Below are 25615 nucleotides of genomic sequence, written 5' to 3'. Positions count from 1 at the left end.
ATCTGTTCAGAAGAGGATTTTCGTCTTTTTTTCCATCCTTTTGGCATTGGCTTGGTCATCACTGGCAGGTCTCTCGACGTCACAAACACTTATTTTGGGCGTGGTTCCCGGTCATGGGAGGGAGTGGACTGGTCCAGCACCCATCTCTGTCCACTATGAAGGCAGAGAGGTGCTCGGTGAAAGGGCCAGGACTCGGGGGTTCAGGTCACTGGTCGCCAACAGTGGCTTGCTCCTCTGGTCTAGGCATCTTCGCCGGCGGAAACAGGACTGGTGAGGGGATAATCGACCGGGCGTGGAGGGACCTAATGCTTTCTCTGACTTTGTACATTTAATTCGGCAGCGAGCTTGCCAGTGGACCTAGCCCTAAAAAAGAAGAGACTACATTGTTCACAGCCTTTCTTGTGTTATAATCCGTGATCATGTGCATATGATGACAGTTCCTCATGAATGCAAGCTAAGACAACCTGTAAGGGCAAACGATCGACTCAGTCCCTCGAACGTCTACCACATCGACATATTGATGAACGGGAACGCGAGAAAGCAGCAGTCTTCGACATTGAACTTCAAGTCTCCAGGGTACGAAGACCGCGAATTACACATGCGGTGGCAGGAAGGATAAGGTTGTGTGAATAAGCGCTTTGAAATGATATTAACCATGTTTCCTACGTCAACAACAAAACATGTCCAGAGGCTAGGTTTGCCCGCCTCGATTTCCCCAAGTCCAACCAGAAACTCCGAGCTCTCCAACGCCCACAGTCATCATCATATCCTCCTCTAAAAGCAAGTTCAAATACTAAGCCAGAACGTAGAAGCCTGCCTCCGAACCAACTCCTCAGGAGCTTCCGTCATGCCCAAAACTTCCCATCCCAATCATTATCAGCTGTCCTTTGTGTACAAACCCCGTGTGGTGGCACGTCGCCTCATGCTGCAGCAAGAAGCTTGTTGAAGCCCAGCTTAGCAAACAGAGTATCCATGGCAACCCATTGCCTACCGCACTTGTCGAGATACTTGTCCACTACGCCCTTGACAGTGCCAAATCGAACGCGGTTGTGCTCCGCCATCGCGAGAACCTTATCCTTGTGTTCGCGTGGAATGTCATTCCCATTCTCTGCTGAAGCCTTGGTCTTGGCCTTGTCAACGTCCCAGAGACTGGCGTAGTATACGAGCTGGTTGTAAATTGCCTTCTCGGTGTACTCATAGCGCATGCGACCAAGGCAATCCCGCGCAAGGCCCTTGGGACCTAGACAGCGCGTGCCGTAGACGTTCATTTGGCGAGTGCGCATGCCGCAGGCGGAATCATCGCAGACCAGCCAGCCCTCGTAGTAGCGTGCCGTTTGAGTTCGGAGTGCATGTTCGAGCTGGGCTACAATCGAGAGCGTTGAGATGGTGGCGCCGCAAGAGTCGCAAAGTACCCCTGATGCCGAGACGCGGTCAGGCTGTGCAAGCAGACCCTCGAATACGGAAGTCTTCTTGCATGCCCGGCAGCGGAGGGAGAGGCGGGCACATTCGGCGAAACGCACTTCGTCGGGAATTTGCGACTCCATGGGGTGAATCTCAACATCATTGCCTCCTCCACCATGTTGTTGGTCCTGGACTGACTTATACCTGCGGATGTCCAAGCCAAGGCACTCTGCAAGTTGAGAGCTCGAGGTCCCAACAATGTTCGCGCAGAGACGCTCGACTGGGGGGAAGATTTGCTTGCCAAGGTACCACTCGACATCCGGTGAGAGGCCAGAGTCAGCCTTCATGACATCTGGGGGAGAATAGGCCCTCTTCGGGGCAGGGTCGGAGCTCTGAGGATCGCCAGTGATGACATAGGAGATAACATCGCCACGGCGAACGTTCTTTCCTCTGGCAATTTCCCTCAACGCAACTTGGACCTGTGGCATAGAGTCCGCGTTGGGATATTCTGTGGGGGCCTTGCCGAGCTGTGTGAAGATGATGTACTTTTGCACCGGAATAGCTTGCTCACGCATCTTACCAGAGATCTCTCTGAGGTATTCGTGGATGCGCGAGATCGACCTCTCGGTTTCGTTGCCGGACAGAATCTCGTCGAGGATCTTGCTCGAGATTTCCTTGGACAGGCCACAGTACTCACGACGCTTCATGTCGAGACCTTTGACTTCCATCTTCTCAATGAACTTGCCATTCTTTTCAACCAAATTGATGGCAGCATATTTCTTTTTGGCCTGGAGCAAGATTCGGCGGAAAACATTGTCGATATCGATTTCCAAGAGTCTGTAACGCTCGTTGACGGCCTTCTTGAACTCTTGACCGACCTTGAAGGCATCGGACACATTCTCGACGTTGGCGTTGATCATGACGGAATCCGTGTCTCCATAAATGACCTGGAGCTGATTGCTCTCGGCGAGCTCCTTGGTGCTGCGCAGAATCTCACGGCCCTTGTACGTAGTTAAGACGGCAAGAGGGCGCGCGTAGAAACGGGACTTGGTGTAGCCCAAACATCCGTACATAGAGTTGGCCGTAAGTTTCAGCGCAAGCTGCTTGATATCCCAGGTGGCAAGCTGCTCTGGAGTTGCACTCTTGTCTTTCATCAAGGACTTGACTTGCTTTCTTCGGCCAACAAGTGTGGCAATGAGTCTGGGTAGGATGCCTTGCTCCTGGTCCTTAGGAACCTCTGGCACAGCCTCTTCGTCTTGTTCCTGTTGCGTGAGTTAGCGTCTGGTCTAGTTGTTAGAGGGAGACGAAGTAAATGTGCATACCATAGCAGATCTGTCCACAGTCGTGAAACAAATGTTGTACTCCTGGATGATGGAAGGGTACAGAGAGTTGAAGTCCATGACTAGGACAAACTTGTCGTAGAGGCCTTTCTCGGGTTCGAAAACGAGACCACCCTTGTATTTGTCCTTCTTTTTGCCGTCGCCCTCTTCGGCCTCATTTTCTTCCTGGGCCATTCTACCCCTGAAAGTTTGCTTATCAGGGCAAATGTACTTGTTGCGGTGGAACTCATGCAACAGAATGTATTCGTTGCGCTCGGCGCGAGTTCCGGTAAGGGTTCTCGCCCATGAGTTACCGGCCAAGTTGGTGAGGACCTTAGTTAAGGGAAGAAGCTGGACCTGTAAAGCCAGTGCGGTGATGAAGTGGGTATCAGCCTCCATGTGTGAGACGTAGTTCATCATACCATCCTTGGACTGGGTTGCCCATGTCTTGAGCGCAGCTTCATTGTCGATGTCCTGTCTGCGGTTGTTACCCGGCAAGTATAGACTGCACATTTCTGTCAAACTCCAAGATTGGCACTTGAACATGGCAGACTTTCCGGCATCGTTGGCCAGGTCGCAAAGCAAACGACCAGCCATGATTTGCCTCTCGGCGAAGACATTGCCACCAACCTTGTTCATGGAAGCTGGCCATTGCGTTCGCTTGAGTCGACCGAGTCGAGACCACTGGTGTGTCTTCTTCTCATGGAGACGGTTGAGCAGAACGCTGTAGTCGACTCCCTCCAACTGATGTCCTAGAATCACGTCTGGATCCACAACATCTAGCTGAGCAAGGAAGAACATGAGGATTTCTGACTCTTGGCGGAAGGTCTTGATGAGGCCTCTCTTCCTGTCCTTTGCCATATTTTCAAATCCGAGGGGAAATGCTGTCCCATGAGGACGAATGAGGGTAAATGTCCGGCAGGGAAGCTTCTCGGCCGGAGTTGGATCAGCCAAGGAAGCCTTCTCGTAGATGCGAGCGCTGATTGCGAGAATCTCTTGCTTGTTGGCCTTGGCGTTGAAGGCAGTTCGCAATGCGATACTCATCAAGGTCAGGGGAGGTGTATCGAGGTTGTCAGAGTCGCTCAACGTCGAGACCATGTTGGGGTGCTCGACGAGCACTTCGAGCTTGCAGTGAGAAGCGTTCTTGAGGGCACCAAAGTCGGCATCGGTAATCTTCAGCCAGCAGGGGCCCATGATGTTCTTCCACAGCACAAATTGCTCGAATAGCGCCGTGTTTGTGCCGAAAACACGCGAGAATGTGTCTCCCGTAGTCGTACTGTCAATGACAGGCTTTGTGTAGGGATAGAGACATTTCAAGTACTGAGCCTCTTTGGGAATGCCTGGAAGCTCGAATGCGTACTTTCTTGTGCATGCCTTGATCTTGAACATGCCAACGTTCATCTTGGTCATGAGAGCGTCAATCTCAGAGTAGACGTCCATCATCTCGACTTCCTCGCTTGTCTCTTCCCCGCCCTCGACCTTGGTCTCGCGGGGAAGGAAAAAGAGCTTGCGGAGAATGTTGTCGACCTTGACGAAGCAACTGACGTACAAGCCGGTTTTCTTGTTCAAGACCTTCCCAAAGAGACAGAGACTGCCGTTGACCTCGGTGTAGTCAGTCCAGAACATGTTGAGACTGCCGTCCTCCTCAATAGCATCCTTATAGTCTATCTTGCCGACGGTTCTAGCCTCCGCAGGGGAGCTTGAAACAACATTGAGCTGGTCGGTGATGTTGTTCCATGCTGACGAGTCGACTGATGGGGCGGCAGGCTTGACCGGGGAAGAGCTTAAAGGTGTAGGGTAGGGATCGGGCTTGACAAGTTTCTTCGGTGGTCTTGACCCTGTGATGTTGACACTAGCAGCAGTGACCGCACCAGCATGGGCAACCTCCATCATATCATCGTCTTCCTCATCCAGGGGCTCCGGCTTGACCATTGCCTTACGCTGGGCTACTTTAGCGGCTGGCGATGATGGCGCGGGGTCTTCGGACATGGGAACATCGTCCACAGTGATCGGAGCGGGGCTATCATCTCTGTCGTCGCCCATAGGGGGCAAATAGCCATCATCGACTGCTGAATTGTCGAATGTAGGAGATGATAGTCTGTCATCCACAGTCTTTGTTCTCTTGGTAAGTCGCGTCCTGGTGTCGGGGGCGGGAGAAAGCACACGGGCTCGGCGGCGCTCGGGGGATCTGTTACGTTTGGCTGACCGGGACGCAGGAGCGGGGATGTTGGCGTCGACCTCACCAAGGAGATCGGCAAGGAAATCGTCGTCTTCTTTCGTTTTGGCGACCTATGGCTCTTATTAGTACAACGTTTCTCTGGCTTTGGGCGCATCTGACGAACCTTCGGCTTGGCTTGTGTCTTGGTGGAACCCTTTGTGAAGTATTCGCTGATGTCTCTGTCATTGGCATCTCGCTTGGCCGCTTCTTCTTCGCGCTGCTTTTTTGCTACTGAGTGTCAGTATGATAGATCTTGCAAGCATACGGATTGAAATTTTCCTTACAGGCTTTGCTTGGCCTACCACGACCATTCACTGGCATATCCTCATCGCTTTCCGAATAGTATTGAGGCTGACGATCCCACTCCTCCCGACCATCGTCGGCATATCCCTCGCCATTGTCGTCAACAACGAAATCGTCTTGGTCCAGACGGTCTCTAATGATCTTCTTGTATTGGTTCTCGTCAACCTCTTCGTAAAGCTCGTCAACCTCCTCGACCTCGTAGTTGGCTCTCTTGCCAGACGCTCGCAGAGCCCGAAGCTCGGCCAGCTTCGAGCGTCTGTCGACCTTGGGCATGGTGGGCAGGGCTGGTATGTCGAGTATTAGAGAGAAAGGTTAAAGTTCTCGAATGGACACTCAATTCATCGTATAGAGCAAGAAATTATTCGGCACCGGCGGTAGGTACTGAAAGATGTGGCGTGTCAAGCTGTGTTTGTATCGAGGAACGGAGTCGGCCTGTTGTGGGTGGGATAACACAAAGCACGGGATACATGTGCTCTATAATTTGGCCGTTCAGCCAGGGGCGGCGCGCGAGGAAAGTCGCGTTCGTGTTTGGCGACGCGTTTTTTGCTTAATTGCCGTCAGGCCAATTGGTCGAGTCTGCGCTAAACGCTACAAAGTGGGGGCACTCATAAAGAGGCCCGCCCCGCAACCAACGTCAGTTTTCTGCGCGACACGCTAAGCCATGCAGGACGCCCCAAAGACGCAGGCACAGGCATGGGAGCAAGCTCTCCGATAAGATAAGAGAGCTTGGGTAGGTACCTTAGTTGGTCGCAAAATTTCCCGGAGGCGCTTTCATGATTAGAGGAGGTCCTCGTGGAAAACTCCAGCACCACATAGCCTTCCGCCGCAAAAGACCCTCAAGAATGCTATCCTGCAAAGCCTGTCTCACACGGGCGCTTCAGCCCTTGTCGGGAAAGGCCTCCTTCTCCGAACTATCGTCTACTTTACCCACCCTTCAATATGGCCCGCCGGGCAGCCAACGCCGACTTGCCCATAGAAAGGCAATACCCACGACTGCCGCAGGCAGAGCGTTCTTGAAAGAAGGAAAGGAAATAGAAAAGGACACCCACGGCAGCAGCGAGGAATTTGCAGAAAAGAGAAGGAAACAGAAGCTAGACTGGGCTGTGTCGAAACATCTCGAGCACCTGGAAAACCCCTTCAACATCGCCAAGCACGTCGAGGCCACACTCCAGAAGGGTCGCTTCGATGAGGCCCTTCTCCTTGTCCAGCGCGCCAGCGCCAAGGATACCGACCTCGTCGTGGCCTGGAACCACCTTATTAAGTACCAGATCATGGAGTTGAAGCGAGTCAACTTTGCCATCAGCCTCTTCAACGATATGAAGAAGCGCGGCCAATCACCCAACGAACAGACATTTACCATCATCTTCACCGGCTGTGCAAAGTCCCGCGAACCGAAGGCCGCCAGTGCCAAGGCTCTGGCTTTGTATAAAACGATGCTCAAGGAGGACGCAAAGATCAAGCCTAACTCGATACATGTCAACGCTGTGATCCAGTGCTGCGGCCGCGCAGGCGACGTCGAAAACATGTTCACACTGGCCGACTCGGCCGATGCCAAGTCAGGTCGCAAGAACACTGCTTACACGTACACGGCCATCATCAACACGCTACGCGCAGAGGCTGAAAATCAGGATAATCGCAAAGGGCAGTCTCTCCAACAGCACATCGATACGGTGGAGCAGACGATCACACGATGCAAGCATATATGGGAGGAGGTCATGCGCAACTGGCGTAACGGGAAGATGGAGATCGACGAGGATCTGGTGTGCGCCATGGGTCGTGTTCTGCTCCTCGGAGGTAATAAGGACAGAGGCAAGATTCTCACCATGCTCGAAGAGACCATGAGCGTCCGGAACTACAACCGTACGCCCACGGGAGACTATGCACACCGCATCAACGACGAGATGAAAGGTATCAGCGCGACTGGTAGCGCAAAGCGCAAAGCCACAGTCCTCTCACCAAAGATCAAATATGCCGTACCGCGGGCCAACACCCTATCCCTCGTTCTCGCTATCGTTCGCGAGCAAAAGCAGACCAAGCTGGGCGTGAAGTACTGGGACCTCTTTGTCCATTACTACGGCGTCAACCCCGACACAGACAATTATCACCAAATGATTCGTCTCTACGAGCGCAGCGGCTCAAGTAAAGACGCCGCGAAGGCTGTACAGCAGATGCCATCCGACAAACCTGTCCCTCCCATCGTCTATCGCCGCGCCCTCTCCGCCTGCATCAACAACAACATGAGCCAAAACGCGTTCTCCGACGCCACGTCCATCCTGAACACGATGCTCGCCCACGGCGCCGCGCAGAAAAACCCCGTGGACGTGCGCGCCCTCCTCATCTACATGAAGGCTGCCATCATCTGCCACTTCAACTTCCGCCAGATGGACAAGGCGGGCGACACCAGGGGCGCGAAGCGCGGCTACGCCCAGCAACTCGCCGCCGCCGTGGAAAATCTCTGGCAGCCCTTTTCCGCAGCCAAGGAAGCCTTGATCAAGTCCCAGGGCAAGGACGTGGCCCGGAAACGCGCCGAGGCTGTCGAAGATCTTGCTGACCTTGCTCGCAAGATGATTAGCGCTGTCGACAAGGTCGTCAACGAGAAGGCGCTCGCTGCCGATGAGGAAGCGTTCATCAGCCTCAAGGAGAAGCGGAGCAAGCTGAACCGGTTCGCGGTCGAGTTTACCGACCCGAACCAACGTATACAGGATGCTACGCCCGCAAAGAAGGACGAACAAGAGATGTTGGACTTGTAAAACATCATTGTTATGAACTGTACAATACAATGTAAAAACAATATCTGAGCCATGTGAACATACCGAAGATATAGAACGACTCAAGCCTCGTTACACACATAGAACAAATACCCCAATCTCAATGTACATTTCTAAGCTTTGAACCATGATCCGACGCCGCCGTTCCTTGAAGACGCCCTGAATTGCAAAATCGAAGAAGGCAATGAAACTCCACTGAAGAAGAAAAAATATGGCAAAGTCTCTTTTGATCTAATAGTACACGCGCCTCCCTGGATAATGGAGAGATCTGCGCCCTCTCGAAAAAAGGAACCTTTCCCCATCTTTGCGCAGAAATCCACCCCCGATTTGTAAATTCTCGCCCCCCTTTTACGAGCAGAATCAGCATACACATGAAGTCGCCTAGGTATTTTCGACCCTTTCCCAAGCCCGCTTTCGAAAAATTTAACGCCCAAGTAGAAACCCCCGGCATTCGTAGTGTGGATACGACGTCTTTTCTTAGTGTTGTGCCTCCCGCCATAATTTGCCGTCTAGCACCGACCGGAATTGTTTCTCATCGTGTCATCTCGCCCCTCCCTTCATCGTCTGCCGCCACGGTTGAAGTTACGTCCTCTACGGTTGTTGTTGTTGTTGCCGGCCTTGCGAACGAGGTCGTCGCTGTACAGGCCGCCATTGTCCTCCTGCGTAGCCTCGGGGAATCCATTCATGCCGTCGACAAAGTTGCTTGATGTCGAGCGGGCGTTGGCGGGGCGGGTGGTGGGCTCCTTGTAGCCGCCGGGCTTGGGGTAGACCTTGATGATACGTCCATCGGCCTGCAGTCGCCCTCAAATCAGTAAACAAATCTCAAACTGTGTCTGCCGTCGCCTCGTGCATAGCAGACGAGAGAGAGAAAGAGTGAGGGGGGTGAGTGAGGCAGGGGTTCCTTACCGTCTGGTTGTTGAACGTGGAAATGACCGCATCACCGCCCTCCTTCGTCGCAAAGACCATCTCCGCCAGGAGCAGAGGCGTCGTCTTGATGATCCGACAGTCCAGCATCTCCCCGCCGACGGGCGTCATCGCGCTCTCGATGTCCGCCGCCGTCGTCCCCGGCGCAAAGTTCTGCGCCATCACCGCGAACGGCCCCGCCAGCCCTCTGATAGAGAGGCCTTGCTTGATCGCCGGTCCCGTGGGCACCACGTTCGCCACGGAGGTCATCTGCACGTCGGCCATGGCGCCCGAGCGCTCCATCGCGGCAGCTACTCTCGCCGCCTTCTGCTCGGCGCGTCGTCTGCTGTGGCTGTTGTTGCCGTTGCCCATCGACGCCGTGGTGGACGCGGCCCTTCCTCCTCCTCCTCCCGGCGCAGAGATGCGCGACGCGAGGCCGCCGGCGCCGGCGCTGTTGCCGTTATTGTTTCGTCCTCTACCGCCGCCATTCACCGTTCCGTGGAGGTCATGTGTCCAGTCGCCATCGATGTTGCCAGCGGGAAGGGCCTTAGGACCAAGGGATGCGGTGCGCGGCTGATTGCAGGATGAAAAGAACGTTAGCGAACGCTCGCTCGTCGATTTACTAAAAGCTAGGAACGAATGACGAGATGAGTTAAATGCGTACCTTCTTTGTGATGCCGACTCGGCTCGCCAGCGACGGCCCCGCGCCGGGCTTGAGCTTTGAAGGCGCGCTCTGCCGTCTATCCTTGGAGAAGATCTTCTGTGCCAGCGCCTCGTTCTTCTTCCTCTCTCGTCCTGCAGAGTGAAGCGAAACATCGCCCCGGTCAGCGATCCGTTCTGAATAGGCGGTGTCCAATCATGTAGTAAACAAAAGAGATTATACCTTGTTGAATGATCTTCTCAAAGTCGGTTGCTACCTTCGCCATGTTGATTGATCTCCTGGGCAAACAGTTTCGATCGGAGGGATGGAATGAGGTTAAGTGTGCTAGTCGCAACGGTCGAAAATGTAGGGGTGTCTGCGAGATCGAAGGCGGAAAGGGTGACAGGTTGAGAAAGGAGTGAGAAAGTAACTCCCTTAGATAGAAAGCGAGGGTCGCCGAAAGGTTCGTGGCTGTAAAATAAATGAATAAAAAACCACTTTGATTCGAGAAAGGCGGGCGAAGACGAGTCGGAGAATGGATGAAGTACCTTGCAAAGACCCTGACGAGTAACAACTTGAGGTTGACCTGGGCGCGTTGGTTTACACTAGGTAAAGGTACGGATAGAGGGCCATGGCCCATGGGAGCGTGTTCCAGGGGTCTCCAATCGATTGGATGGTTCGGTACGTACCTCTTTCTCCACTGGGGCCGTCTGAAGTCGGAGCTCTCAACCCAAGCCACTGCATCCGCGGCACTCACGGGTGTGGCTTTTACTTTTTGGAGGTCCGACGCCAACATTGAGCCAGGGCATTTGTTTTGGTTTAAACGTTACTTTACAAAGAGCCACCATGATTGGGGCTTGAAGACTACCTATCAGACCCCTCAGTGCCTTTCGCATGTCCATAAACGAAAAGTCGAGCTGATTAAAGAATAACCGGACAACCAAAAAGTCAGAAAACATCATCTACATCACTGCAGTCCTCACAAACGTCCCAGCTGCCTCCGTCGTAATAGACTGATGTCTCGAACCGGCTTTCAGGGCCACCAATTGAGTCTCCAGGGAAGGCCAACTTCCGCATTTGATTGTAAGAATTGTCGACAGAAGAAATATCAATGTTTTTGATGAACGTCATGCTTTTTGTCTTTCTCCTTCGGATCTCTGAGCCACCTGAATCAACGCTCAAATTGCTGGAGCCGTTGCTAGTGATAGCCCTGCCTTTGCTATCGGATATGACAAGATGGCGTTCGGTTGCTGGATTGAGGAGAGGCTCCATAATCAAAGCATTCATCGAGGTAACCCGAGGTTTGGAAACGTAGTTCGGCGGGTAGATTATGCTGTATTCGTTTCTCTTCGTAGACTCGAGTTCTAGGGTCATATCCGGGATCACAGCGAGCCGGCCTGTGTCCATCGTTTCTCTATGTATTTCGCGAGTCATTGTCGAGTTATCCGTCACTGGAATAGCGCTCCGCGACAGCCATTTGCCGTATTTAGGCTTGGTCTCAGATTCACCTTCGCTCACGTTGCGTGGCAAAGATAGGTATTCTTGGAGTTGTCCATCGTCCGATCGTTTGCGCATCAGGGTTGTGTCTGGGACATTATCATTCTCCAGTCCAGCTACAGTAATATCGCTCTCCCAGTCTTCCCTGCATAAAGTATTAGCATTGAGTCCATGGGAGGTGATGCCTATACCATCTTGCCAGGTAAGGTCAATTGATGTCCGCATCCTTGCGGTAGAATAGAAAGGTCCATACTTGCCGGAAATTTGAGCGTACGACCTCAATATGTGCTCCCTCGTTGATGTTTCAAACTCCGGTTTCTCATTTGGAGTGTACCCGGCGTCTCGAACGGTTACCTCTTTGATTCTCGGGCCAGTCGCCTCTGTGCTGGCAACAGCATCTCGAGAGTCGGAATCTCCAGGAAATCTGCTCAACGCAGTATTGACCACGGGTACAATCCTGTTGGACATCTCGACCGGGAAGATAGTAGAGGGTGGATCAGTCACCTCGGTATTCACTGCAGGTAGAATTTTGTTGGACATCTCAGCTTGGATGACAGCGGAGGCTGCATCAGTCGTCTTGATGCTCGCAACCATGTTACTAGACTCCGCCTCCAAGGCTTTGTTGGCTACCTCGAGAGGGCTTTTTACCTCGACTAGTCGCGGTGTTCCAGACCCCAGGTGCACATGCTGATCAGTGGAGGGTGGCTTCGATGTCTGCTTTTCCTTGCCCTTTCCCTTGTCCAAGGCCGATGTGATGAAGTCCAGATCTGCTGCTGCCGAAGCGTCTACCAGGAGTTTCTTGAGATCCAAGGACCTAGGTCGCTTGGCCAAAGCCAATGCTGATAGCGACACATCCGGAACTTGATCCTCAACGGCATCACCTAGATCAAGGAAAGGGGGCTGGCCATCTCCCGTCTGTATTTCCAGTAATTGGGGCGTTTGTTTTCCTAGGCAAATCGGCGGTTGCACTGTGGGTGGCTCTCCAGTGATGATCACGCACTCCTTCTCAAAGTTTCCTGATGCCCGCACCTTTGGCAGCTCTGGAGCGACGAGCGAGGCAGATGGAAACCTGTCATGGACTGGCGTCTCCACGTCAGACCCCACAGAGGTCGCGAGAGCCTCCTCGGACTTGATGTATCTCTTGGGCGTTTTTCGGCTGCTGGTACCAAATATGTTTCCGAGGCTTCGGCGTTTGAACAAACCTAAAAACAACAAAAATCAGCATTCAAGAGCAGAAAATCAAGAGTGCGTGGTTTTCAATCGAACCTTTTCTCCTCTGGGATGACGTGGTATCGTCCTTGCTAGTTGCAGGCTTGTCGATCTGATGCTGTTCACCTTCGTCAGTCTGCGAATCAGACTGACTTGTTGAGGAGGCATGAGCTGCCCTGGCAATCTGTCCTTTCGAGGCATCATTTTTGCTTAAGGTCGGCATACGGGAGACAGTTTTGTGCCATAAGTTGCTCAAGGAGGCGATATGCCTGTTTCTTGTGCTGCCGTCGCGTTTTAGACTGAGCTCCGAATCGGAACTTCCTTGCATTGACGACAAGTCTTTCCTCAGCGTGACTTCCGAGCGGCCTTTGGCTTGAGGTCTCGTGAAGGATTTGGGGCCACCAGCATCCCTCTGCTTCGTTACCAAGAGAGGATGCGCCATGACTATCGTGGGGGACGTCGACCAAGAAATTTGGGGATGCTTGAGGTAACAGCAAACAGCAGCTCGGGGACTGATGAGTGGCCCCGTTGTGGGTAGATGCTAGATTGTAAAAGCAACAGAGAAATCCAAAGAATCAAAGGTTGTTGTCTTAGTGATGGGTGCCGAAGCTGAGTGGGCAATGATGGAGGTGGTTGAGGAGTAGAATGTGAATGCAAAGATGTCGAACAACGAGGAGGAACTGATCTCAGTCCTTTCCGCAACCTCATGGAAGGCGAGAGTGACACCTAGTCAGCAACTTCCCCATCAAAGCAGAACATGTAGGAATAGTAAAGATAGAAGGTCCCATTCAATGGAAGCACCCAACAAGGAGTGCGTACATAGACGAGGGGGTCGATGTGCCCGTACTTCCCAGGATGCACATGAGCTCTGGCAACATTTTACTGAAGAGACCACATCACCAGCCCCTTCCCTAGGCTGGGAGCTAAGAACCATACAAGTGTGGAATTTGAACCTGGTATCTTGAACATTGATCGAGTAGGCACACATGATCAGGTCAGCAACTTCTTGCCCCTTTGACACCATTATCACTTCCAGATTAGTCAAACAACTTGCAAAGCCAACCTGCTGTATCCGGAACCCTTTTAACCTTAGGAACAAAGGTAGGTAGGTAAGTAGTTAGGAACGGTGTGTGAAGAGGACGTGATCTCGTATGTCGTTGCTGGCCGTCGAGCCCTTCCTTTCCTTTCCTCCACCGTCAAGGCCGCCATCCCCGCTAACCCAGTACTGTCCGCCAATTTCCTCTCATGCATCGTCCCATCAAAGCTCCCATGTTTGTGTATATGTCGTCGTCGTCCTGATCTAGCCCGGCTTTGAACCTCGTCTTCTTCAGATGGTCCCCTGCAACAGGTCTCCCTTGTTGGAGCCATCGGGTATCTTCTTCGTCCAATTGCCACCATGCGTTCAGGGACCGCACTGCTGTATTCGACCTGGCGCAAGCGAATGCCGTAGCATTGACCTCTGGGCTGTCCTAACTTCACCTCCCATAGTCTCCTGTGAGGGGTAGACTGATGACCCAAGGCTGCGAAGGAATATCAATGCGCATTTTAAATCACTCTGATCAAAGGTCGTCCGGCCATCAGTGCCAGGGATTCTGGCTTCCCATGAAGCCTTCCTCGAGCGTTCGCTCCTCAAGGTTGCGAATGAAGTCTCGGTTTCCTCTTCCTCCTCCTTGCTGTGCACGGCTTCCACGTCTACCAGCCCGATTAGCCGCGTTGTCCATGCCCGCCATACCGCTATCAGCACCAGGGGGGTAGTAGGCAGGGCTAGGCTGCAAACGAATCGGCTGGCTTGGGTCAAGGTGACTAGCCACGCGCTGAATGGCGGCCGGAATACCACTTTGCTGCTGCTCCATGGTTGAGGCACGTTGGCGTGCGGGCCGCATGCCCTGCTGAGGATACAGGCCAGGCTGCTGGGAAGCATTACCATACGGCCCAGGAGGCATCTGCGCTGGTTGTTGAGGCATGACCATTTGTCCATATGCACCTTGCTGCTGGGCTCCGTAGGGCGGCGGCTGAGCTGCATGACTGTTGCTAGGAGAGTACATTTGTTGATTATTGTACATGGGCGCTTGCTGGGGGTGTGCGGGTTGTTGATATTGAGCAGCCATCTGGGCGTAAGCTCCCTGTGCAGCAGAGTTCGCCTGAGCCTGAGCGGCTTGTGCCCTCTGCTTGCTCAGTGCTTCGGCTTGCTGCTGTTGCTGGGTGCCTGGTGCCGGAGACCGATTCAGAGAGCTCGACTTCAAATTCATGGGCGGCACGAAAGGACCAGTGAACTTCTGCTGGGTGATGAATGGGTGGAGCTTGGCCTGTTGGGGGGACCAACGTTCCAGCGGGTTGATGTTGAGAAGACCCCGGACGAAATCGATAAAGGCGATTCTGTTATTCATTTCTACAAGCTGCGTTAGTATTTGTCCGCAAGGGTGATGTAAGAACGTGGAATCTTACCTCTGTCGATCTCGCTCTGCTTCATGTTTTTGCGTGGCATAGGGTACGACTTGATGATCTCTGGCAAAGTGTTTGCCTGGAAGTACTTCTTGCTGGGCTGCTCCTTGGTCGAGTGCTCCCGAGCGTACTGCTCCATGCTCTTCAACTGGTACGTTCGTCGTCCAAACTCGTCTTGCCTCTTCTCAAAGAACTCGCCGGCTTGCTTGCCCATCTCGATCATCCAATTTTGAGGGTTGCCGAGCATGTCAACAATGCGCGAGACTTGGTTGTACTCGGACGATCCAGGGAACAAGGGCAGGCCGAGGAATAGTTCCACTACAATACAACCGAGCGACCACATGTCGATGGCCGACGAATAGGGCAAGCCCAGCAGGACTTCGGGAGACCTGTAAAATCTGGACTGGATGTACGTGTAGACTGTCTGCCGTTCGTCGCATGCCGAACCAAAATCGATAATCTTGATGATGGGGCTTTCAAGGTTCTTGAGAAGGATGTTCTCCGGCTTCAGATCGCAATGAATCAGCCGTGCCTTGTTCAAGAGGGCCAAGCCATTGAGAAGTTGCTGAGCGAAAACGCGGACGAGAGTCGTGCTTAGACCTCGGAACTGGTTTTGCTTAATCAACTCGTACAGGTTGACACTGAGTAGCTCGAAGACCAGGCACAAATGTTGCCGGTGGATGAAGGTGTCTTTGAGTCGCAAAAGGTGGTGGTCGTCGTTCTTATCGAGCTTGGTGTTGAGCTAAGGGGCTATGGTCAGCAATTTGTTGTCTATATCGAGCAAGAGAAATGCCGTACCAAGTCCAGAACAGAGACCTCCATCATACTCTGGTTGAAGTAGGCCGTGCGATTTTTGATGACCTTGACGGCAACAACTTCCTGGGTCTTGAGGTTTTGACATTTGACAACTTGGCCAAAGGTACCCTGGCCCAGAACGTCAAGAATAAGGTATCGGTTCCTACATCGCAAGTCAGCTCGAATATTCGGCTGAAGGGGGCCAAGACAGAGCGGCATCAGAGCCTGAACATACTTGTGGCCGGCTTCCTCTGAGCCCAGAATATCGTTCACGTAGAGGATGTAGTCGCTGTCTTCGTTGTCATATCCATCATTCTTGACACCCTTGCTCGGCTTGGTGAGTACTCGGCGGGGGTTTCGCGATGACTCGTATTTGAAGTTCGGGTTGCATATCCTGTACGTAGCAGGCAGATGCACCGTGAGCGCTTGGAGAGGCTGGAAAATGTAAGTAGGCTGCGATTATCTAGAATGACCAGCCAGGAAAGTGGGCTTACGCTAATGAATCCTCCTTCGGGGTTCGCACGGCGGAATGGAGGCTGAGAATTGACCTTGGGTCGAAGATCCGTCGGGGCTCTGATTTGTTTAAACTCGGGCGCAGGTCCTCGAACCATGGCCTGCGGGATAGGGCGACGTGGTGACTTGGGGTCGTTTGCAAAGGCACCGTCAATGTTGGCAACGACAGCGGACGGATAGCCGTCGTGGGAGGAGCCATAGGGCGCGATCGGAGGAAGCTGCGGGGCTTGTTGACGGCCACCATAATGAGGACTATGGGGCATGTAATCGGGCTGCCTTGTCGGAGACTGTCGATGGCCCGGAGGCGACGAGAACTGACTTTGCGCCGACTTTGGCGCGTAAGGCGAGGTGGGGGATAGTGCCTCCATTGGCGAGTACCGTTGGGCAGCAGCCGAGGGTTCCTGAGGAGAGTAGAGAGTGGATGAGCGGCTGCCCGAGAGGTGAGACTGGTGATGGGGTCTCATGGGGTATTTCATGCCGGCGTACGAGTCCTGAACGTCGTGCATGGGGATGTCGCCGTTGTTGTCGCGCATCTGGGGGGTGGACATGGGCGAAGCGGCGGCGCTGGCAGCGTGAGAGGATATGCCGCCAGGGCTTTGATACTGGTCGTGCCTGTAGCCGGCAGGCTGGCCTTGCGGACCGGGTTGACCATTGTACTCTCCACGAGGCATCTGAGCGCCGCTGCCATTGTATCTCCTCGCAGAGCCGGCCGAATCGGCGTAGCCCTGCTGCCACTGGGAGTCCATGGCGGGCGGAGAAGCGATGTTGACTCGAAAGAGGAAATGATGCAGTCGGTCGGGATCGGGATGAGCTGCCAAACGGACGGTTGGATGGTGGAGGTTGAAAGTTGGAAGGGGGAAAGGGCTGGCCGAGCGCTTTAGCTGATGTCGTCGGTGGTTTCGACTGGACGCGTTAAGCGGGCGAATGGGGCCAGGCTGGACTGGGCGTACTAAGGTTGAAAGGCAAATTGCAGGAGCGAGCGCAGACTCGCAGGCAGAGCAAAGCCAAGGGAGGTGAGTGAGGTAAGATTGGCAGTGAGTGTCGAAGGGTCGACCGGGTGTGTGGGCTGCGTTGCTCGTGTCTGATGCGGCGCCGGTAATGTCGCGGTTGGGTGAGGACGAGGATGGGAAGGGTAAGGTACCTTGCGTGAGAGGTGGTCAGGTAAGGTATGGCCGCCGTCCAGTACGAATAGGTAGGTAGTGGAAGTGGAAGTAGTGTGTGTGGACTGGCTCAGAGTCTGTCTGGCAAATGCAGAGCGCAGAGTGCAGAGTGCAGATTGCAGACCAAGGACCAAGGCGCGCAGAGGGAATTGACTGGAGGGATGCAGTCGAGCTCTGTGAGGGTGCCAAGGAGAGGGATTCGGCAGAATTGGGCTGACACGGCCCAAACTCTCTTGGTGTGAATAGAGTTCGGAGGGGAAGTTTTGGGTGGTTATCCCTAAGAATTCATCATGACAATTAAAAGACGGGCGCAAGAAGGCTGCAATGGACTAATTCAAAGACGGGGCCTTTGGACGTTAACAACAAGTATTTGGTGTGTGTTGTTTTCCACGGAACGTGCAAGCTAAGGTAATCGGGCGGGAAAAGAGGGCGATTGTATGTACGGATACGCAACCTGTGAAGCAGGAAGGAGGGGGGCGGAGGGGAAGGAGTGTCTGGACGGGAGAGGATGCGCGCGACTGACGGGGGGTGGAGGAGGGGAGGGGATTTGGGATGGCCTGGTGGAGCTGGGAGGTATAAGTGGGAGAGGATGCGAGTGTTCCGCGGGCCACGATGGTCGCTTGCGACGCAGGCCTGAGATGGTCGGGCAGGGAAACAGAGCAGACCTCCACTGAATGAGCCTACGTTACCTAGTGCCTCCTCCGTACTTAACGCAGCAAGTGGCAGAAGGCGCAACTTGACGCAAAGCCGGGGGGCTTGATGAGGTGGGCTTTTGGAGCCTTTGGGGAGAGGGGGACAAGGTTCCTCGAGAAACTACTTCTCAGATAGGCACGCAAGGTACCTAAAGCAGGCAAAGTACCTCACCTCAGCAATGGGGACCCATGGGTCTAAGGTACCTTAGGCTGTACGGATAGACAGAACCTTGCCTTTGAATCAAATGGCCCTGAAGTGAGTGCCCTGCGGTATCTGCCCGTAGAGCACCATCGACAAGAATAAACACTAGGCAGTAATAATAACAAGTACATAGAAACCAGAGGTAGGGCTGTGCAAGGCAGGACAACATACCTAGCTTACTAGTAATCCGAAAAGCAATTACCTTTTCCCAGCACACACAAAACATACACACAACCACGCACGTACACATACCATGGATCAAGGTACCTTACCTGGACTGAGGGTAAAGCCAAGATCGAGGGGCAAAGAAACGCTTCGAGACACGGAGAGGCGCTGGCTGTTGTACACCAATGCCAACGGACGGGAACAGACCTGTCCCCCGTCTCACATGGCCTCCACCTAAGCCTGAAGTATCACCTCGAGGTAGTAGTTACCAAGGCAAGATCAGTAGAGGCCGGCTTGAAGAGGCATGTCCGTATGACAATGACGGGAGCGACGTTGGTGGCCGAGTGAAGCAAGGCGATGTAAGAATAGGATCAAGCCTCCTGCACGCTGGTATAATATTGTTCTGTTGAAACCATTTTTCCTCGTCTTCTTCTCAAATGGTGGCCGAAAGAAAGGTATCAAACAGTGAAAATGGTTGAAGGAGACATTGGGGGCGAGGATCAATAGCAACCACAAAATGACCAATCAGAGGCTGAAGACCCGGCAGGGCACCCAGGCAAAAGTACGTCAGGTTGGCATTGGGTTCGGGTTTCCAGACCTGACAGGCCAAGCACCAAGGTTGGCCGGTGCACACTGCGGCGAAGTACGTAGTACGAAGTACGGCGGTGGAGAGCAGGGCAGAAAGACAAAGATGCTGTTTGACATATGTTCAACACATGCCTCACCACCACCTACCTGCGTCACCACCACCTCCCATACCTGTGTTTTGTGTTGCCCAATTTTATCTCACTCGCGAAATGGGGCCCAAGCAAGCGATGCAATGAGTACTTGGGTATGCTGACACTCACAGACCAACGGTCATGGCCGGTGACGAGAGACGAAAACGGTCTTGTGTCGAGCTGACCAGAACATGTGGAGAGAAAGAGGCTGGAGGCTGGAGTCACTCAGCAAAGCACCATGGAATGGATCCGTAACAATGCCCCCAAGCTCACCCAGTGGCTGCAAGTCTGCGGCCTGACGACGATAGCAAAGACGATACGATGGGGCCATAAAACGTGACGGAAATCATGGATTCCACGGATTCCCCAACAGACCCTCCAGGCTGATGCTGTGAGCCTTGAGCACCTCAGTGAGTGCAAGTGGAAGTTGCACAGTAGGCACCAAAGAAGGACCATTCAATTGAGATTCCTGTCCAAGCTGCCAAGTATCCGCAGAGTTTTCCCAAGAATGATAACAACCATCTTAATCATAGCCAATAATCAACTATGATGTATGGTGACTCGTGAAAGGCGAAAAAAAAGTGCGCCGAGCATAAAGTGGTGGGCTTGGCTAAACCCAGCCCAGCGTGCCAGGCGTTCCGAGTATCCGTTCTCAGCCATAGACAACAGCCTTTTTCGCGAGGGCTTGCGAGTTGCGAGTGGGAAAACTGAGACGTCCAGGCCAGCTCTGGGTCCGGACTGAGCTGAGCAATGCTAGTAATAAAGCCAGAAACCATTTCAATCCGTCCCGCCTGTTCATCAAACAAAAGGGACCCCCCTTCGGACGGTGGATGGAGGATGGATCGCTGTAGTGTGTTCCAAAAAGCAATGCAGGTAGGTCCATATTACCAACCGACAGTATATCACCGCCTGCCATGCGACAAACAAAACATAAACATATTTTTCAGTCTTGATGGGCTTCCTGTTGTTTTTGGTTCCCCTTTGCTCGTGACATGTTTGGAGTCATTGGAAGTGCAATGTCAAGGTACGTACTCTGTACGCATCGTCAGTCTTCAATTTCTTCACCAATTTGCTCTTGCAGGTGCCAACAGCCAACTTCCTTCTCGGACATGTTACGCAGTGTGCGGGCAGAGGGCCACCAAAAGAACCGAAGGCAGACGCTGGCAGCAGCAGCGGAACTCCACAAAAGGCGATTTCAGCCTACCTTATCCGTATCCCACGCCGAATCCATGGTTACCTTTTCTGCCCTCAATTTTCAAGCACCTTCCATGCTGTAAGCTTGGAAGGTGCACCTTGAGCTTCCGCTCTACTCAACTCATGCCCAGAAACAACAACTTTCATGATCATAACACCAAACGCTCGGGGCAAAATGGTAATCGTTCATGCGGTAATTTGAAGAGCAAGAACATCACATTCTTGTCCCAAAAGAGGCATCAACGGAACTACCTAGCCGCCAGTGGTGGATTGATCCACAGCTCCACCACTTGACGCTACTGCGCTAAAACACCTCCAAGAAGCAGGACGGCTATCCCGCACCCATACTAGGCCTACTCAAGCAAATAGTGGGTTATACGTGACTTCACGTGACTGCACCGCTAAAAAGCAGTCACATGTTGGGCCCGGGCGCGTGCCTTCCTGTTGATTCTGTTTTGACGCGTCTTTTTTGTCCAACACCTCCTTTTTCAGTCACTTTTTCAGTAGGATAAGTACCTTTTTGAGTACCAAAATATGGGCTTTAGAGAAGTATTTCTCCTGAGCAAAGACTAGCTTTTTAAGTCGTGGTTTTGATTCTGAAAAGCGCGCTGTAGAAGAGGGTAAAGTGGAAGGTATAGCAGTGGAAGGTGCAGCAGAGGAGGCTACGCCTTCCTAAGAAACTGCCGGAATAATATAGATTCCGGGTCAATTGTGGCTACTGCGGCGGTGCAGTCACGTGCAGGTGCGGGATAGCCTTCATGTGGGTGCGGAATAGCCGTCCTCCCAAGAAGAACTACCTGCACCCACGCGCATGCATGAAAACCCCCTCCATCAGCCAACCACATGTCGTCTTCACCTGCTCGCTCCTTGGTCATCCAAGCCACACACACGCACCCCTTCTCCTCTCCCATAGGTTCGTCAAAAGCTGGTGTCTGGTCGTAGGTATCTAATGGTGACTCGAGTATCCGGGAGACCACCACGCGCTAGGAGAAAACTTGTGCCCAACATAGTGTAGAGAAAAATAGATAAATAAAAAGTCATAAACTCATCATCCAACAGATTCGTCATGCTGAAGAGGTATCCATGATAGAACAAAGCAGCAAACTTTTTTTTTGGGCAACGAAACAGCATATCAAAAGTCTGCCCTCTAACCCTCCGACAGATTGAGAGAGAGAGAGAGAGAGAGAGAGAGAGAGAAATGACTGCGCAAGGAAAAGTTCGTGACTTGTGGGAATCACTAGGCCGTAGAAGATATGAAGACTGAGAAACGTCCCGGAAAATGCACATGATGTCCCCTTCGCATCCCCAGTGCTCACACAAGAGAAACCAACATATGCCCTCATCGCAGATGGCAGGAGAGATTGAGATAGAGAGAGAGACGCTTTGGCAAGAAATGATGTTTGGAAAACATGGGAGATGCGTTGGTCATGCCATTTTGCCATCGAGAAAACAACATTGGAAGAGAAAGACTCCACAAAAGCAACCCCTAGGACCTTGCAACGTTGTGGGTGCGACCGTATTCGACGCGCTCTGTTCGAGCAAAAAGCAACGCTGCGCACTCCAGCTCACGAGCTTGGGCTACGTCGTGAACTGCAGTTAGCCCTGGTACCCAGCGAACCCGTTGTTGAAGTTCTGTCCCTGGGGTCCCTGGGGCCACTGCTGGTTGGGTGGCTGTTGCCCGCGACCATAGCCTCCGGCACTCTGCGGTCCGCCGTATCCCATGGGCTGCGCTCCATAACCGGCCGGGGACTGAGCGGCTGGGCCACCGTAGTTGCCATGCTGACCTTGGTATTGACCTGATGAATAACATGTAAGCCTGGGGTTTCTTCTGCATCTCTAGCCTGTAGCTGAACACTCACCGCCGTATTGAGGAAAGTAGGCAGTCGGGGTACCGGGGTAACCTCCGGGTCCGGAAGCGGCGCTTTGCGGGCTGTACGCCTGCTGCGAGGGGTCGAAGCCGGCGGCGGCGCCGCCCTGAGGGTTCGGGGTCTTGTCCTTGCCCCACTTCGCACAGGAAAAAGTCAGTGCGTATTCTCCAGCAATTGGCTTTGGGGTAAACTCACACTGCACTTCAAGGGGCGTCCATTAACATTATAGCCGTTCATCTGGCAGATTGCCATAGCCGCGCTCTCGTGGCTATCCATCTTAATGAATGCAAATCCTCGGTCCGCCTGGAATCGAGACTCAACCACAAAGCCAAAGTTTTGGAACAGGGGGACAACGTCGTTTGGCGTGGTGTAAGGAGTCAAGTTGCCAACATAGCACGTCGTTTGCCACGACGGCGTCTGGGCAAGAACAACCTCGTAGCTGGCGACACCATGAGCTGGGAACTGGTGGTGGCCAAAAGGTGTCGTGGGCGTCAGGCCCATAGCCTGCATCGCCTGCTGCTGCGCAATAGACGGCTGACCCTTTTGGTTTGCCCAGTTGCAGCGGATGGCGCGTGAGCCAAGCCACTCCCCATCCATGGAGCTGAGTGCCTTCTCGGCGTCCGGGCGGTCCCTGAAAGCGACGAAACCGTATCCACGAGATCGGCCAGTCTTCATGTCCCACATGACACGAGCTTCGGATACGGAGCCAAAGGCAGAGAACGCCTGGGTCAGAACCTCGTCGTTGACTTCGTTGCTAAGGTCGCCAACGAAGATGTGGAAGTGGTTGGAGGTGTCCTCCTTGCTTGAGGTGTTGGACTGGTAAGCCCAATTGACGCGGATTTCCTAACAAATTGTCAACTTCGATTCGCAACATCAGAGGAAGGTTCTCGTACGGATTGGTGCACACGTCTTCCATTCAAGGTCTGCATAGCGCGCTCGGCCGCACCGGGATCATCGTACTCAACGAATCCATAGTTGTAGCCCTTAGCCTGTCGATACACGGTCAGCTATATCGTGGATCACATGGACATGTAGATACCAATAGCATCCTCATGGAAAGTTTTATATGGCAACAGTATACGCACATTCTTGTCGGGGATGATCTTGACATTCTGAACGTGACCAGTAGTCTCGAAGATCTGACGCAAGACATCCTCGGTAACACGTTGATCCAAGCCTCCGACGTACAGCGCCCGCTTGTTAGGTTCGGGAGCAGCACGGCGGCCGAATCCCCCAGCGCTACCGGGCGACATAACCTTATCGACACCAGACATGGGCGAGGTAATGGCGGTCGGAATCGGGTTGTTGTTCTGCGGAATATGGAGGGGAGGCGGGGGCATGTGCGCCGGGTTTGACTGGCCATTCTGGCCGTTCTCGTAGCCTGGAGCTCCAGCATTCGGCTGGGGAGGAGGGGGCAGCTGCGCAGCGTTCGAAGCAGGTCCGTTGTCCGCCATTGCGTCGGTTATTGGTACTAGGAGTCGATTGTGTGACGAGTGGATTTCGAAACTTGAGAATTCGTCGACTGCTAATGACGATATGAGAGACAGCGTGGCAGGTAGCTAGACCAATATAGCTCTAGACTTTGCTTGCAAGATGCGACGCTCGACTAAGATTGTCTTAGAACGGTAGCGAGGTTCGAGAAGCAACCGACTGCTTGGAGCTTGTTGATTGTGGCGTGAGTAGAAGTGTGGGAGGAAGTAGTACTGAAAACTTGTCCCGAGACTGACGTGACCCTAGAAGCTCACAGCAAAGCAAGCAAGCAAGCGAGCAACGAGGCTAAAAGAGCGGGAAGCGGGAGGCGGGGAGAGTGCGCGCGCGCGCGAGAGAGAATAAGTATGAGAGAGGGAAAAAAGTGGCGGACACAATTAGGATGTCTTAGCCGAGGGCGGCTAGGACGATGTCGAGTCTTTTTTTTTTCCTTGGATCTGTTCTTTGCGATCTATCGGTAGAGGCAGTCGAAGTCGAGAATGGAACGATGTGACTTGACCTTGGAAGAGGAAGGCAACGAACCGAAAGTCGACAGGAAAAATTGTGGACGTGGAGACGGTACTGGCAGGCAAAATGGACGTCGACCCAACGTGACAAGAGAGACGCTTGAGCGGATAGAGAGACAAGGGGAAGGGCGAATGATAAGAGAGATGCCGAGAGAAGCTCCAAAGTAGTGTACTGTGCAGTGCTGTAGATGAGATGACAGGAGACTCGAAATGATAAGCGGAGGCGAGCACCAAGGAAACAGGCGTGAAAAGAGGACTGGAACCCCCTGAAAGGAATCACAACAAAACCCGGTCCGAGAGGAGAGAGAGAGAGAGAGAGAGAGACAGGAGACGACAGGAGAGAGGAGAGAGAAACGTTTCCTGAAGACGTGGAGAGGAGAATCTGCGATGGGGAGGGGAGAGGGGAGCAGATGGAAGGAGGGAGAAGGAGGGCGGATGAGGGGGGGACATTTGATCATGGCGAGACCAGAAACGAAATTCGCACAGCCTGCGGCACCCTGGCACCGTACATAGTGCTAAGTAAGGTAAGGTGGTAGGGTAGGTAGGGGAGATGCAGGTTGTCGTCCAGTGAGATGTGGTCTCGTCCTGTCCAGTGCAGCTCAGCAAAGGCAGATAGAGGCCGGTGCAGAATGGGTTCAGTTGGAGCTTTGCCCTCATTTACCTCTATGTTGGGAGGCAGTTTCGTACCTACCTTTGTACCCAATCTATACAGGGTGTCAAGGTAGGAGGGCAATCCACATCCAAGGCATCTCCACTTGCCTTTTTTTCTTTTTTACATTTTGTCCATGTATAATTTGGGGTGCTAATTGCTGCGCGTTGCTGCAAAGCTTCTACAGAAATGTACATGCGTCGTTCACTGTTGCCTCACCAGGCTCACCTCGCCAGCAAAGCAACAAGGGCAACCCATTCGGCGCCCACCGCTGGTCCCAGACCCTGGGATTGGCCTGTTGAAGGTCTCCGTCGAACCCTGTGCCAGGCTGTTGCTTGTCCAGCCGTGCCTTTCCACTGGGTACAGCTGCGCACTATCCCCAGTCGGCCAAGGGTGGTGCTACTAAGATACGGGTGGCTGTAGCTGGTCCCCGGCGCGAGAGGGGCGGGCAGCGGGCTACCTATTCTACGGATACCCTTCTTCTTTTTATTCTTTTAATTCGAGCACATCCACATTTCCCGCTACCTAAGGTACGGACACCTACCCTCAGTTACGTGCTGTCATCTGGTGTCGAGTACTTGCGAGTCTTAGCTTAGCTGCACCTGATTCACACTCGGTACTCGCTCAACCTTCTTTACCTTGAACCAACGGGTGAGCCTTCCGCTTGGTCAGGGCTTGCAGAGTGAGGGGAAATGGGAGAGATGGGATGGCAGCAAGAAACAAAAAAGGGGTGTTGCTGCAACAGGTAGATGCTTAAGCGACTTGCGCTAAACTTGCTTGGGCAAGGAGCAAAGCCTGGGACGGCCGCTGACGACGTGGAAGTTTGAGCATTGCACCATCACAGACATTGGATGGCCAATTCAACTTTCTGCGCCAGACGGGAGTCGCGGGAGGCGGGACAGGCCCTGTCAGAGCTAGACAGGACGGGCGCTTGGTTTTGACATTTCCTGAATCAATGGATCAC

The 25615-nt window shown here is 53.2% G+C and overlaps 8 protein-coding genes across 8 annotated transcripts; 2 read left to right on the top strand and 6 right to left on the bottom strand.

Annotated features, from left to right (window-relative positions):
• Positions 1-920: 920 nt before the first annotated feature.
• On the bottom strand, positions 921-5514 carry CTAM01_02035 (DNA polymerase; the record flags this gene model as incomplete). Its single annotated transcript, XM_060518075.1, has 4 exons — positions 921-2663; positions 2724-5009; positions 5063-5166; positions 5223-5514. The coding sequence occupies 4 exons, from the start codon at positions 5512-5514 to the stop codon at positions 921-923; spliced, it is 4425 nt and encodes a 1474-aa protein (XP_060387609.1).
• A 569-nt stretch (positions 5515-6083) lies between these two features.
• Positions 6084-7991, top strand: CTAM01_02034 (pentatricopeptide repeat domain-containing protein; the record flags this gene model as incomplete). Its single annotated transcript, XM_060518074.1, has 1 exon — positions 6084-7991. One exon carries the CDS (start codon positions 6084-6086, stop codon positions 7989-7991), a length of 1908 nt encoding a protein of 635 aa, XP_060387608.1.
• Positions 7992-8566: 575 nt separating this feature from the next.
• CTAM01_02033 (uncharacterized protein) lies at positions 8567-9838 on the bottom strand (the record flags this gene model as incomplete). Its single annotated transcript, XM_060518073.1, has 4 exons — positions 8567-8800; positions 8916-9485; positions 9577-9707; positions 9796-9838. 4 exons carry the CDS (start codon positions 9836-9838, stop codon positions 8567-8569), a joined length of 978 nt encoding a protein of 325 aa, XP_060387607.1.
• Positions 9839-10500: 662 nt separating this feature from the next.
• CTAM01_02032 (uncharacterized protein) lies at positions 10501-12700 on the bottom strand (the record flags this gene model as incomplete). The annotated part of the gene is made up of 2 exons (XM_060518072.1): positions 10501-12251; positions 12316-12700. 2 exons carry the CDS (start codon positions 12698-12700, stop codon positions 10501-10503), a joined length of 2136 nt encoding a protein of 711 aa, XP_060387606.1.
• Positions 12701-13835: 1135 nt separating this feature from the next.
• On the bottom strand, positions 13836-16754 carry CTAM01_02031 (uncharacterized protein; the record flags this gene model as incomplete). Its single annotated transcript, XM_060518071.1, has 5 exons — positions 13836-14647; positions 14704-15442; positions 15499-15658; positions 15731-15930; positions 15990-16754. 5 exons carry the CDS (start codon positions 16752-16754, stop codon positions 13836-13838), a joined length of 2676 nt encoding a protein of 891 aa, XP_060387605.1.
• Positions 16755-18033: 1279 nt separating this feature from the next.
• CTAM01_02030 (uncharacterized protein) lies at positions 18034-18231 on the bottom strand (the record flags this gene model as incomplete). The annotated part of the gene is made up of 1 exon (XM_060518070.1): positions 18034-18231. The coding sequence occupies one exon, from the start codon at positions 18229-18231 to the stop codon at positions 18034-18036; it is 198 nt and encodes a 65-aa protein (XP_060387604.1).
• A 513-nt stretch (positions 18232-18744) lies between these two features.
• Positions 18745-19286, top strand: CTAM01_02029 (uncharacterized protein; the record flags this gene model as incomplete). The annotated part of the gene is made up of 2 exons (XM_060518069.1): positions 18745-18870; positions 19152-19286. 2 exons carry the CDS (start codon positions 18745-18747, stop codon positions 19284-19286), a joined length of 261 nt encoding a protein of 86 aa, XP_060387603.1.
• A 2450-nt stretch (positions 19287-21736) lies between these two features.
• CTAM01_02028 (RNA recognition domain-containing protein) lies at positions 21737-23462 on the bottom strand (the record flags this gene model as incomplete). Its single annotated transcript, XM_060518068.1, has 5 exons — positions 21737-21936; positions 22000-22144; positions 22204-22851; positions 22902-22997; positions 23094-23462. The coding sequence occupies 5 exons, from the start codon at positions 23460-23462 to the stop codon at positions 21737-21739; spliced, it is 1458 nt and encodes a 485-aa protein (XP_060387602.1).
• Between the last annotated feature and the right edge of the window lie 2153 nt (positions 23463-25615).

This window comes from Colletotrichum tamarilloi (genome assembly GCF_030869305.1).
Source record: "Colletotrichum tamarilloi strain Tom-12 chromosome Unknown Scaffold_4.1, whole genome shotgun sequence".
NCBI classification, from domain to species: domain Eukaryota; kingdom Fungi; phylum Ascomycota; class Sordariomycetes; order Glomerellales; family Glomerellaceae; genus Colletotrichum; species Colletotrichum tamarilloi.
The sequence above is the reverse complement of the archived record's forward strand: the minus strand, read 5'-3'. Positions and strand labels throughout refer to the sequence as shown.